General features: G+C 56.0%; 1 protein-coding gene across 5 annotated transcripts; it reads right to left on the bottom strand.

Moving 5' to 3' along the window:
* On the bottom strand, positions 2,504-14,269 carry ZNF70 (zinc finger protein 70). Of its 5 annotated transcripts, none has more exons than XM_018060918.1 (3): positions 8,175-8,511; positions 7,453-7,592; positions 2,504-7,362 (listed from the first exon to the last, which is right to left on the bottom strand). In XM_018060918.1, exon 3 carries the CDS (start codon positions 7,314-7,316, stop codon positions 5,955-5,957), a length of 1,362 nt encoding a protein of 453 aa, XP_017916407.1. In that variant the 5' UTR covers positions 7,317-7,362; positions 7,453-7,592; positions 8,175-8,511; the 3' UTR covers positions 2,504-5,954. The 5 variants fall into 5 exon arrangements, 4 of the variants coding, with proteins under 4 accessions (XP_017916407.1, XP_017916404.1, XP_017916405.1 ...); XR_001919347.1 differs by lacking the exons at positions 2,504-7,362; positions 7,453-7,592; positions 8,175-8,511 and adding exons at positions 8,703-8,876; positions 9,060-9,243; positions 9,707-9,751; XM_018060915.1 differs by lacking the exons at positions 7,453-7,592; positions 8,175-8,511 and adding an exon at positions 13,982-14,269.

Genomic DNA, 14,277 nt, shown 5'->3' with positions numbered 1-14,277 from the left:
GATGGTGATGGAGGAACGCGCAAGGCCACCGCGGCCAGAAAGCGCTTTTCCCGCTTTCCTTCCTTTTATTGAGCACAGGGGCCAGTGACGGTGTGAGGATGGACCCGGGTCCGCTCAGCAGCAGCGCTGACCGACTGTCTAGGACACGTGTGGCCCCCATCTCAGCACCCAGGCCCCCCCTTTGGCAGGGTAGGTGGGGGTGAGGGCGGCCCCTGAGATGGTGACACTGAGGGTCGTGATCAGTCAAATCCATTCCGCCTGCCCGCACTAATCAAGGGCCTTGATTAGATTTAATCAAGCCTTTAAAAAGTCTCACATGTCCTCCAATCACGAAGCCAGAACATAAAATACCCGCCCGGAGTGTTCTCTAGGAAGCCAGACTCAGCGGCGTCTAGCTGGAGCTGAGCTTAGGACTGGAGGGACCGCTGACCCTCCCACTGGGCGTGGCCGCGTGTCCCTGGAAGCTCCGCCCCCAGCCCGCGCTGCGAGCGCAGAGGCGGAGCTTGGGTCCACCGCGCGGGCCGCGGTCCCCGCACCTTGTCCATCGCTTTCCGCAGGCTCCCCGCGCCCCGCGCCACCTGCTGCTTGGTCTTCATCCGTGAGCCCCAGCCCCGTGCCCGCAGGGAGGCAGATTCCAGAGCGGGCTCTGGTTGGTCTCCTTGCCTGGTTGCCTTGTGGATGAACCCGCTCTTTGCTGCTAACCTCAGCATCTCAGGGTTTGGGTCTGCTTCTTGAAGGGGGAAACACATCAAAACTGGTCCAGTAACAACAGTAAAACCGTTACACGTAGCACTCACCCCTCCATCCCCCACAGATTACCGACCACCTAAGTTTTTCTTCGAATCCCTTCAATAAAGAATCTTGGAGGAAGCTTCCGTCTAGCCCAGGCCTCCGTTTTCCAGATCCCTGGAGGGGCAGTGGGGGAAAGATTATAATATAAACAGAAGTCCCGGGTCCAGGTAGAACCCAATCACCATTCGCTACGGGGAGGGATCCACGCCTCCACAGCAGATCAGGCTGGTCGTCTGGGGTGGCCTCTATCGAAGGTTTCACGGGAAACTGCCTTCCAGGGACACAGCGCAGTATTTTGCCTCTGGCCCCTCGAGACTCCGGGGCTCACCTCCCCGCTCCCCTCCCGTCCTCCGGGCTCTGCTGGCGCTTCTCCGGGCCAGGCCCCAGCACCTGCAGACAGCCAGCGGCCCAGGGGAGAGCAGGAGGCATGGACCCAGGCCGGCCCACCCTCACGGGGTTGGACCAGAGGGGAGGGGCCAGGCGCGAGGACGCAGGCAGCTGCTCTGGGATGGCCTTGGGGGTAGGGGTAGCAAACGTGGGTGAGTCTCCAGCCTCAGCCCCACCCGAGTCCTGGAGGCTGGGTGAGCGTGTGGCCTGTGGTGTGGAAGACACCCCCCTCAGCACCCCCAGACCACCTTCTGACCTGGTTTCCTGGTTATCAGACACTGACAAGGGGGCCCCCAGAAGAAAGGGGCTGCCCCCCTCCTCTTACCCCCCAAAGGTGGTGCGTGTCCATGGTGCACACATCCAGATACCCGTGATCCCGGGGAGCCTCCGCGTGGCCCCAGGAGCTGCGCGAGAGGCCGTCTGGTTTCCACCTGGGCCGAGGTGACTGAACCCCCTTGCCGCCTCTGAGAAGTCCTGGCAGCTCTAGTGGGGGCTCCTGCCGCCCACTGAACTGTCCCCCAGACCCCGCGGTGGCCGGCTGAGCTGATCCGAGACTACTGCTCGAGAGGTAAACTCCTGCCCTCGCTTCCCTCCCGCCACAGGAGCGGCCAGGCCGGCCCCCTTCTGGAGCCTCTGCAGCTGTGACGGTGGCCGGCCCTCGCCACAGGAGGGCCAGGGGAGAGAGGGGCAGGCGAGGGGACCATCCTGGGACAGACAGGAGGTGGGAGAGGGCCCCCGTCTCCCACACGACTGTGTGGGCTCCCTCACGCAGGGGCCTGATCTGTGATGTCTAGCTCTTTGCTGCATCTCGTGGTATTTGCTGAAACTTTTCTAGAATGTAATAAAGCACCACGTAACACTCCAGGTTATGCTGAATGATCTGTGGGAGTTAGGGTAGAAAATGAAAGCAATGTTTCAAACGCTGTCGGTGTGAGAGTCATCTGTGCCCTCAGGCTGCCGGGCAGGGGTGCACTCTTTAGTCCTCCAAGCCCCACGGGGCTGGGCAGCGCCATCACAGCCTCCGTGTCACAGCCGAGGTCACTGAAGCACCAGCCTGTGACGTCAGGAGTGGACTCAGGACAGAGCCCGGCACTGACCAGACCAGGAGGAGGGGCAGGTGTGCCCGATGGTGGATCTCTCGGCGGCCTAGACGGGACGCTCCACACTCGGACAATAACTCACAGAGATGGGGCGGGGATGAGCATGACCTTTGGGGGTTAACCGCGCCAATGCAATACTAAGCTGGAAATAAATCATGCCTCACTCTAAACAGTCACGTTACGAATAGAACTTCTTATGTAAGAATTACAGAAAGAGTCAGAAAGCAAACTCCAATAATTTGCTGTTTATAAGTTACAGACATATAGCAAAAATATATACACAAATTTTAAAAATAAAATGCCAAGCTAAATAAACTCTCGTGCAGATGCAAATTTAAAAAAAAAAGCAAGGGGTTTCCGTTATGATGTTTGGAAAAGAGAAGTTGAAGCTAGAAGCATTAAGAGGCAAAGAGGGCGTGCAAAGGCACCGGTTTTCAGTTCATCTCTGCTGAACAGACATCTGCTCCAAATACGGTAATTACTTGATCGTGTGCACCCTGTCCATCAAGGCAGCGGCATGACTAACAGAGCGTAAGCAGCACGCACAGAAGAGAAACTAAGGCAAAGCAGAAATACGTGAAGAAACGCACAAAGCCAGACTTCGATTGGACCAGGAAATGAGCGCTCTTAACCACTGTGGGGTCACAAGGCGCTTCAGGGGCTACAGGCTTCCTCCCAGAATAGCCCATCCCTGCACATACCCACTCGGCTTTGCTCGGTCCCCGGGCCCACAGCCCCCGAACCCCGGCACGCTCACAGGCTGCCAGGCGTCCTCAGACCCTGCAGGAAAGACAAGTTAGAGCAAGTGCGGACTGGAGCAAAATAACATAAAGATTGATGCAACGACCTGAACTAACAGAGTAAAAACACATTTCCTGAGGGTACACAAGTGCTGTATGAAAACTGACAATATGTTCAGGCTCAGAGAATTTCTATGGACGCTTAGAAATACTGACACCACCACATACAACAAGAAGTAACAGCAATGTCTTAAGCAGTCATCACTGGGATTAGGATTAGGATTAATTTTAAAATACTAATTTTTAATTAGTATTAAAAATACTAATTAAAATAATAATAATGGGGTCAAAGGGAAATTCCCAAGAGCAAAAAAACAAACATGTAACATTATAGAGCAGAAAAGGCTCTAACTACAAGAAAACATAGATCAAAGCACCCACGTTTACTAGAAATATTAAAAATTATTAATTACCTAAATAATTAATCTTAGAAATGTAAAGCATTAATATTAAGTAACAAAAAAGATAAAGAAAAGAGCAGAATACATGTACTTTGACAAAACAATTCGATTAGTAAACAGAACCAAAACCTGGAGCTTTCCAACAGTCAACAACGTCCGCTAAAAGAAGGAAAAAACATAAGACAATGAAATAAAATCCAACAACGAAACTCAAGGACGATTCAGATACTGCCAAGATGGCCTCTTATAGCATCGCGCTGTCTGAGAGCCTCAGTAAAAGAATTTAAAAACACGTAAGGAAACAGGGAAAGAACGTGAACTGAAGAACGGGGTTCTGCTCACACTTCTGAAAAAAAGTGCTTGCCTGGTCTGACCACAGTTTTGTGCGAGCCTGTCAACCCTTCAGGAAAGGAGTCTAACCCCCCGTGTTACATAAATCATCAGAAAAGGAAGGAAACAGGGGTGGGGGAGAAAGAGTGCACGTTTAGAAACGTGAGGCGAGCAGGAAATAGTTGAGGCCGATGGGAGGGAATGGCGGGGGTTCAGGAGGCTTGCTGGGGTTGGGGGTAACCCAGGTTGGCTGAAACGGGGGGTTTACGTGCAGGAGACCCCGGAAGGGTGGTTTTAAGGAGAGTGGTGACGTGTGCAAAGTGATCCTTGGAAAAAAATAAAACAATTTGGCTGGGAGCACGGCTCGCAGGAGGAGACGGCAAAGGTTGGAAGTGGATGACTGCCCTGCCCAGTAAGGACAGTCCTGGCCAAGGCTGAGGCCGAATGGGGTGCCGGGGGCGGGGCAAGGAGGTAGATCTTGGGGGGCCCCGTCCCCCTGCACCGAGCAGGGGTGTCGGCATTCTCTTGACTCTCCCAAGTGGCGGGCGGTCCTCCAGGCGGGCTGCCACCCAGACGGGCACACACAGGGGCTGGTTTAGTGCCCACGAACAGCAGAGGGGCTGCACAGAGCTGGTCTCCCCAGACCAGCAGACCTGTCCTTTCAACATCCCCGGCTGCCAAGCCCGCTGATGGAGGAACAGCTCTGGCTTTCCCATTTATATTCAGGACCATCCTAGCTGCTGAGCTGAGCCCTATCCGCTGAAATAACCAGCGTGACCCTGATGGGCTCCTGGGACTGCAGCCGCAGACGTGCAAAACTTCAAAAACAGCTCAGCCCACCTCCTCCCCAAGTGGTGCTAAGGGGGCCTGCGAGGGCCAGTACCAGAAACCGCCGCAGGCTGCAGACAGACGCTTCTGGGGCAGCCAGATGCAGCCCTGCCCAAGCCCATTCCTGGGCCGGGGCCAGGGGACTGAACTGGGAAGGCCACCTTCAAGCCCCGCTGGGTCAGAGAGGGCAGGCCTGCACCTGGGCGATGCCAGGGGGCTACCTGGGAGCTGGCCCCCCGCCTGCTACAGGTGGGAGGAGGGGGAGCTCTGGAAACACGGCACCCTCAGAGCCCCGCCCTGGGGATGCCCAGCTAAACTGGCCTGGGAAACCGGAAAGGGTCTCTGTGCTGGGTGCTATAGCCCCAGGCACCACACCCAGGGCACAAGCTAGAGGAGGAGGGGCCCTGCCATCTTGGGAACCAGTCAGGCCTGTGTCTCCTGCCGGGGGGCGAGGAAAGGAGCAGGGGGGCCGGGGGTCACCCTGGGTCTCCGTCCTCAGTTGCCAGCTGCCAAAGCTCGAGAATGCCGCGTCCTAGTCTGCATGGGAGCCTTGCACACACCCACCCCCAGGGGAATGTGGCATTCCCAACATCCCCACCTCCCGGAGAGGGAAACGGAACCTTGGGGCCTCCTCCAGGACACCAAGGCAGGAGGAGCCAGAGCTGGACCCTGAACCCAGCCCTTCAAACCGGAACCCCTTCATCTCCAGAGGACAGAGAGCAGGCTGCCCAGCCCGCAGAACAGAGGCCCCGCTGACGCCCCAGCCCGGACCCCGGGTCTGGCGGAGGGCTGCTCCTGGTGGCAGGGTCCTGTGCCTGGCTGAGCCCAGGGGCGCCTCCACCTCCGCTGGAGGGCCCACAGCCAGGCCCGCCCTCAGCCAACCCCAGCCAAGGGCTGAGAGGCGCTGGGGCCTCGTCCACCACCCCAAGCCCAGGACGAGCCCTCCGGCACCCTCTCCGCCCTGCCGCCGAGCGGCCCTGCAGTGGCCAAGGCAGCCCTCGGCTTCGGACTCGTCTTCCCTGGGCTGTTTGGGCTGCGCCCGCTTCACTTCTGCAAGTGCCTGAGGTTAGAGCTCACCGGACGTCTCCGGGGGCTTAACCCCACTTTCTCCCTCTGACGTGTATTCATCTGCATTTTAGAAAAAGCGAAGGAAGGGCAAAACCAACCCCCCACCCCCGGGTCACAGCAGAGGACGAGACGGCCAGCCGAGAGCCAGCTCCGCCCCGGCGCCGGGATCCGGCCTTCCGGCTGGCCCCCAAGTCCACCCACTGGGCCAGGGGCACCAGGGCCGGCGTGCCCTCGGCCCGGGCGGGCCCCTAGAGCTGGTCGGCCGCGTGGACCTTCTGGTGGCGGAGGAGGTGCGAGCTGCCGCGGAAGGCCTTGCCGCAGCGGCCGCACTCGTAGGGCCGCTCGCGCGTGTGCGTCTTGTAGTGCTCGATGAGCGCCGCGCGGTGGCGGAAGGCCTTGCCGCACTCGTTGCACCCGCAGGGCTTGCGGCCCGTGTGGATGCGCTGGTGCTGGATGAGCGCCGAGCTGTGGCAGAAGGCCTTGCCGCACTGGCCGCACTCGTAGGGCTTCTCGCCCGTGTGGATGCGCTGGTGCTCGACGAGCGACGAGCTCTGGCTGAAGGCCTTGCCGCACCTGTGGCAGCGGTAGGGCTTCTCGCCCGTGTGCGTCTTGCGGTGCTCAATGAGGTTGGAGCTCTGGCTGAAGGCCTTGCCGCAGTCCTCGCAGGCGTACGGCTTCTTGCCCGTGTGGACGCGCTGGTGCCGCAGCAGGTGCGAGCGGTGGCTGAAGGCCTTGCCGCAGTCCTCGCAGGCGTGCGGCCTCTGCAGCGAGTGGGTCTTGCGGTGCTGGCTCAGGCCCGAGCTCTGGCGGAAGGCCTTGCCGCACTCCTGGCACGCGTAGGGCTTCTCCCCGGCATGGGTGCGCTCGTGCTTGCGGAGGCTGGAGCTGCGGCTGAAGGCCTTGCCGCAGGCCTCGCAGGCGTGCGGCCTCTGCAGCGAGTGGGTCTTGCGGTGCTGGCTCAGGCCCGAGCTCTGGCGGAAGGCCTTGCCGCACGCGCCGCACTCGTACGGCTTCTCGCCGGTGTGGATGGCCTGGTGCCGGAGCAGGTGCGAGCTCTGGCTGAAGGCCTTGCCGCACGCGCCGCACTCGTACGGCTTCTCCCCGGTGTGAATCACCAGGTGCCGGAGCAGGTGTGAGCTCTGGCTGAAGGCCTTGCCGCACTCCCGACACGCGTAGGGCTTAGCCGGCTGCGCGGTCCCGGGCGGCCCCTCCGGGCCCGAGTCCCCCCTGCCCACCGCCTCCCCAGCGGGCGGATCGGCGGCTTCCGCGCTGCCGGTGATCCGGTACGTAGTCAGGTCTGATTTCTGGAGGAAGGTTGGGCCGAACGGCTCGTCGTCCTGGGCCCTGTCTCCCGAGGGGACGCTCTGAGGCGGAACGGGGCTGGAGCACAGATCGAAGTCCCCCCGGTAATCGTCCTGCTCCCCGCCTTGCTCCCTGAGAGGGATCTCCTTGTAGATGACGGCCATCTGCTCCAGAGCCCTCCCCTGAAGAAAAGGGGCCCCCAGGTCCTCCTCTGCGAACAGGTCTGTCTGCATGTCCAGCCCGCCCGCAAACACGAAAGCCTCACCCAGCTTGGCGGCCGGGGGGATCTCCACGGAGGGGCCAGTCATCCCAGTGGCTGGATCTGTCTGGGACACACACAGCTGCTCTCGGATTCTGGAAAGAAAACAAGAGATACTGTCACGTCAGCAGGTCAAGCACCGAGTAGGAGTTGGAGCCCAAAGGAGATGGAACCAAGGACACAACCTTGCCCTCGAAGACGGTCCTGGGTGAGCCAGAGACAAGCCAGAGACTTCCCAGAAACCCGTGCAACGGAGACGCTGGTGTCCAGACTCTAAGGGTTCAGGGCGCCGGAAAGATGGGCGAGGACATGAAGGGGAGCCATTCTGGAAGGGGGGCGGGAGTCCGGCCCCGGAGGATGCTGGGGCTGGGGTCTTGCTGGGAGAGAGCACCCGTCTGCCTCCTGGGCTTGGTGGGCGGCACCCCTCCAGCCCGGAGCCCCAGCCGGAACCCAGGAGTCAGATCTTCCCAACACCCGCCCCATCCATGTCCTGAGGGCCCACTGAAGGGGTGTCTGCCTCTCTCCAGGCTGACCTCCGATGGATGCCCATCCCCAGCTTCCCCCCAGCCACATCTGTTCTCTACGTGGACGCCAGGGTCAAATGCCTAACCCCAGTCCTGATGGTGGCATCCCCCTTCTCAGGAGCCTGCAGCAGCCCACGCCCTCCATGGCCGGCCCTGCGGCCCTGACCCCTGCCTCTGCTTCCACACACCCTTATGCTTCCAGCTCCGCAACTCGTATGAGCCGCTCCTCCCTCCGCCTGACTGGTCCCCCCACCACTGACTTCTCACATGCCACATGCTCATTTTCCCAGACTCAGTCCAAACGTCCCTCTTCTCTGCACCCTCAGACCCTGACAATCCCGGGCAATCTCAGCCACGTGGCCCCGGAGATGCGGGACACGCACCCATCGCAGCACTGGACACCCGCAGGGCAGGCATCCTGGCAGGACCCTCCGCCGCGCTGCCTGTGAGCTCCCCAAGGGCAGGTCCGGGTTCCTCTGAACTGGAAGCCCCAGCTCCCAGCCCAGCCGCTCCACCTCTATAGGCACACATCCGTTGAGTAAATAAGTGACTCATCGGAGGAAAAGCCGTTTGCTTTTGTGCTAGTACTTCGTGCCACGCTTTTATTTTTTGCCAAAGAACTCTGTATTCAATCAAGTCAATTATCTCTGAGCTATGGTTTTCCCAGCAGTCATGTACGGACATGAGAGTTGGATCATAAAGAAGGCTGAGTGCCGAAGAACTGACGCTTTCGAACTGTGGTGTTGAAGACTCTTGAGAGCCCCTTGGACTGCAAGGAGATCAAGCCACTCAATCCTGAAAGAAATCAACCCTGAGTATTCACTGGAAGGACTGATACTGAAGCTGAAGGTCCAGTACTTGGCCAGCTGATTCGAAGAGCTGACTCACTGGAAAAGACCCTGATGCTGGGAAAGACTGAGGTCAAAAGGACAAGGGGACAACAGAGGATGAGATGGTCGGATGGCATCACCGACTCAATGGACAGGAGTTTGAGCGCGCTCCGGAGATGGTGCAGGAAGAAGGCCTGGAGTGCTGCAGTCCACGGGGTCGAAGAGTTGGACACGACTGAGCAACCGAGCAACAATCTAGGAGATTCAAATAAAGACAACAGACAAAAGCAGGGCTGCTTGGGTGGAAGCGGGTGTTTCCACGGGGACAAGCAAAGGAGCGGGGAACACCCGCACTCAGCCCCCAGTGCCACTGTGGGAGCCCAAGGGAGCCCATTCAGAAACCGTGCGAGCTCCAAGGAGGCTCCTGAGGCCACTCACCCACCAGTGCCACTGTGGGAGCCCAAGGGAGCCCATTCAGAAACCGTGCGAGCTCCAAGGAGGCTCCCAAGGCGCCACGATGGGGCCAGCTCGAGGCTGTCGAGCATCTGCGGCGTGCAAGGCACGACTAGGCCTTCTACAAGCGCGTCTCATTTGCTCCGCAGGACTCCATACGAAGGTGCACCTGCCCGAACACGGAAGTTCAAAGAGGAATGGCCTCAAGAGGACATGGGAAATTCACCAGGAGAGTCACGGGGGACTCATTCCCAGTTGGAATCTTTTCACTAAAATGTTTACTGGAGTCTAGCTGATTGACAATGTTGTATTTGGGGGTTCTGAACTTGCATTTGACCTTTAATTGGAGGATAATTACAGTACTGTGTTGCTTTCTGCCATATGTCCACATGAACCGCCCACAGGCACACGCGCGTCCCCTTCCTCTTGAGCCTCCCTCCCACCCCTCTAGGCTGTCACAGAGGAAGGGTTGTTTTGTTTTGTTTTGAGTGAATTTTCAGCCAGGTGTAGAGCATCCGAGGTCAGGGGCAACGGTCTGGAGGAGCCATCCCGCGTCCGGGGCCAGGGACGGCGGCCAGGACGAGCCAACCTGCGCCCAAGGCCAGGGGCGGTGGCCGGGAAGATCAACCCACCTCCAAAGAGCAGTGGCTGCACTGGCGCAGGAGGGTCTAGAGGAGCTATCCCACGTTGAAGGTCAGGAAGGGCAGCAGTGAGGAGATACTCTTCGTCCAAGGTAAGGAGCAGCAGCTGCGCTTTGCTGGAGCAGCTGTGAAGAGATACCCCACGCCCAAGGTAAGAGAAACCCAAGTAAGATGGTAGGTGTTGCAAGAGGGCCTCAGAGAGCAGACACACTGAAACCATACTCACAGAAAACTAGTCAATCTAATCACACTAGGACCACAGCCTTGTCTAACTCAATGAAACCAAGCCATGCCTGCGGGGCAACCCAAGACGGGCAGGTCATGGTGGAGAGGTCTGACAGAATGTGGTCCACTGGAGAAGGGAATGGAAAGCCACTTCAGTATTCTTGCCTTCAGAACCCCATGAACAGTATGAAAAGGCAAAATGATAGGATACCGAAAGAGGAACTCCCCAGTCCATTAGGTGCCCAATATGCTACTTGGAAATCAGTGGAGAAATAACTCCAGAAAGAATGAAGGGATGGAGCCAAAGCAAAAACAGTACCCAGCTGTGGATGTGACTGGTGATAGAAGCAAGATCCGATGCTGTAAAGAGCAATATTGCAGAGGAACCTGGAATCTCAGGTCCATGAATCAAGACAAATTGGAAGTGGTCAAACAAGAGATGGTAAGGGTGAACGTCGACATCCTAGGAATCAGCGAACTAAAATGGACTGGAATGGGTGAATTTAACTCAGATGAGCATTATCTACTACTGCGGGCAGGAATCCCTTAGAAGAAATGGAGTAGCCATCATGGTCAACAAAAGAGTCCAAAATGCAGTACTTGGATGCAATCTCTAAAACGACAGAATGATCTCTGTTCGTCTCCAAGGCAAACCATTCAATATCACAGTAATCCAAGTCTATGCCTCAACCAGTAACGCTGAAGAGCTGAAGTTGAATGGTCCTATGAAGACCTACAAGACCTTTTAGAACTAACACCCAAAAAAGATGTCCTTTTCATTCTCGGGGACTGGAATGCAAAAGTAGGAAGTCAAGAAACACCTGGAGTAACAGGCAAATTTGGCCTTGGAATGCGGAATGAAGCAGGGCAAAGACTAATAGAGTTTTGCCAAGAAAATGCACTGGTCATAGCAAACACCCTCTTCCAACAACACAAGAGAAGACTCTACACATGGACATCACCAGATGGTCAACACCAAAATCAGATGGATTATATTCTTTGCAGCCAAAGATGGAGAAGCTCTATACAGTCAACAAAAACAAGACCAGGAGCTGACTGTGGCTCAGATCATGAACTCCTTATTGCCAAATTCAGACGCAAATTGAAGAAAGTAGGGAAAACCGCTAGACTATTCAGGTATGACCTAAATCAAATCCCTTATGATTATACAGTGGAAGTGAGAAATAGATTTAAGGGTCTAGATCTGATAGACAGAGTGCCTGATGAACTATGGAATGAGGTTCGTGACATTGTACAGGAGACAGGGATCAAGACCATCCCCATGGAAAAGAAATGCGAAAAAGCAAAATGGCTGTCTGGGGAGGCCTTACAAATAGCTGTGAAAAGAAGAGAAGCGAAAAGCAAAGGAGAAAAGGAAAGATATAAGTATCTGAATGCAGAGTTCCACAGAATAGAAAGAAGAGATAAGAAAGCCTTCTTCAGCGATCAGTGCAAAGAAATAGAGGAAAACAACAGAATGGGAAAGACTAGAGATCTCTTCAAGAAAATTAGAGATACCAAGGGAACATTTCATGCAAAGATGGGCTCGATAAAGGACAGAAATGGTCTGGACCTAACCGAAGCAGAATATATTCAGAAGAGGTGGCAAGAATACACAGAGGAATTGTACAAAAAAGACCTTCACGACCCGGATAATCACGATGGTGTGATCACTCACCTAGAGCCAGACATCCTGGAATGTGAAGTCAAGTGGGCCTTAGAAAGCATCACTATGAACAAAGCTAGTGGAGGTGATGGAATTCCAGTGGAGCTGTTTCAAATCCTGAAAGATGATGCTGTGAAAGCACTGCACTCAATATGTCAGCAAGTTTGGAAAACTTAGCAGTGGCCACAAGACTGGAAAAGGTCAGTTTTCATTCCAATCCCAAAGAAAGGCAATGCCAAAGAATGCTCAAACTACCGCACAATTGCACTCATTTCACATGCTAGTAAAGTAATGCTCAAAATTCTCCAAGCCAGCAATACGTGAACCGTGAACTTCCTGATGTTCAAGCTGGTTTTAGAAAAGGCAGAGGAACCAGAGATCAAATTGCCAACATCCGCTGGATCATCAAAAAAGCAAGAGAGTTCCAGAAAAACATCTATTTCTGCTTTATTGACTATGCCAAAGCCTTTGACTCTGTGGATCACAATCAACTGTGGAAAATTCTGAGAGAATGGGAATACCAGACCACCTGACCTGCCTCTTGAGAAATCTGTATGCAGGTCAGGAAGCAACAGTTAGAACTGGACATGGAACAACAGACTGGTTCCAAATAGGAAAAGGAGTGTGTCAAGGCTGTATATTGTCACCCTGCTTATTGAACTTCTATGCAGAGTACATCATGAGAAACACTGGACTGGAAGAAACACAAGCTGGAATCAAGACTGCCAGGAGAAATATCAATAAACTCAGATATGCAGATGACACCACCCTTATGGCAGAAAGTGAAGAGGAGCTAAAGAGCCTCCTGATGAAAGTGAAAGAGGAGAGTGAAAAAGTTGGCTTAAAGCTCAACATTCAGAAAACGAAGATCATGGCATCTGGTCCCATCACTTCATGGGAAATAGATGGGGAAACAGTGGAAACAGTGTCAGACTTTATTTTGGGGGGCTCCAAAATCACTGCAGATGGTGACTGCAGCCATGAAATTAAAAGAGGCTTACTCCTTGGAAGAAAATTTATGACCAACCTAGATAGCGTATTGAAAAGCAGAGATATTACTTTGCTAACTAAGGTCCGTCTAGTCAGGGCTATGGTTTTTCCAGTGATCATGTGTGGATGTGAGAGTTGGACTGTGAAGAAGGCTGAGTGCCGAAGAATTGATGCTTTTGAACTGTGGTGTTGGAGAAGACTCTTGAGAGTCCCTTGGACTGCAAGGAGATCCAACCAGTCCATTCTGAAGGAGATCAACCCTGGGATTTCTCTGGAAGGAATGATGCTAAAGCTGAAGCTCCAGTACTTTGGCCACCTCATGCAAAGAGTTGACTCATTGGAAAAGACTCTGATGCTGGGAGGGATTGGGGGCAGGAGGAGAAGGGGAAGACAGAGGATGAGATGGCTGGATGGCATCATGGACTCGATGGACGTGAGTCTGAGTGAACTCCAGGAGTTGGTGATGGACAGCGAGGCCTGGCGTGCTGCGATTCATGGGGTCGCAAGGAGTCGGACACGACTGAGCGACTGAACTGAATTGAACTGTAGTATCCTCAAGACATCTACACTCACTCCCATTCCTCTTCACAACCCCCATCTCCACTGCTCCCCCTCCTCAAACCTCCCACCCCATTTCCACCCCGGCCCACCCCTTCCCCGTTCAGTTTAGACCTTCTCTACTCAGGCCTTCTCCAGCGGGTCCACCTATGGGCGTCACTCCAACCAGCTTTCTAAACAGACTCAGGTTCCTCACCTTCCTGCCCTGCTGCAACCGCCCACGAACTACCCACCTCCCCCGCCAGCTCCTCCTAAGATGCTGAACGTCGCCAAGGAAAATCATACGACTTGTGGCTGGCATGGAGACAGATTTCAAGTTTCTAGTTTCAGCTGCCGCTTCAGCTCCAGCGTCCAGTGACCTCTTTGCAGCCGGCCAAGCCCTCTCTTCTGGGTCCTCACTTCCCGCGCCACCCCCCCATTCTGGCAGGCGTCCCAAGACCTCTTCAAAAAACCCTCCGTTTCAGAGACTGCAAATGGGCAGCCTGGAGACCCTGTCAGAGACGCATTGTGCCTGGCTCTCAAAGAGTCGGGCTTTTCATTACTGTTTGACTCAGCTGCCACAATATTTAAAACGCTGTAGGTTTTCTCACGAAGAGCTGGAAGATGCGACAGTACGGGGCCCAGCCTTCGCGGGGGGCGGGGTGGGGGTGGCGCTGGATAACCAACCTCCCCACTCCCAAGCCTCGCTTCATTCCCTTGGTTTCTGAAAGCTCCTCTCCCCGCTAATTTTCCCGCCCCGCTGACCCCTCTTTCTCGGGGTCTGGGGAGTGTGACCTCCTCCCACCTGCTAAATCCTGGGTTTTGCATTCCCCCTAGGTGCCAGCTACCTGCTAAAGTCTCCGCCGTGTTGAAAAAGTTGGCGACGCTTTCATCTGTGCCCAGCAACGTGTTCACCGACGCTTTGGGGCCGAAATGTCCAGGCCTGGAAGCCCGTGCTCCCCACGTCTCTCGGGCCTTCCCGGCTGCTCGGGGCCCGTCCTCCGGGCTGGAGGCTGGCGAGCGGCCGCGGCCCCGCACCTGCTCCCGGCGCCGGGGCCCGCCCGCACCTGCGCCCCCAGAGGGACAGGCGGCCGCGCTCCCGGGCGGGGCGGGGCCGCGCTCCCGGGCGGGGCGGGGCCGCGGC

The sequence above is a fragment of the Capra hircus genome, chromosome 17, assembly GCF_001704415.2.
Source record: "Capra hircus breed San Clemente chromosome 17, ASM170441v1, whole genome shotgun sequence".
NCBI lineage: Eukaryota > Metazoa > Chordata > Mammalia > Artiodactyla > Bovidae > Capra > Capra hircus.
This window is presented reverse-complemented; position numbering and strand designations above follow the sequence as displayed.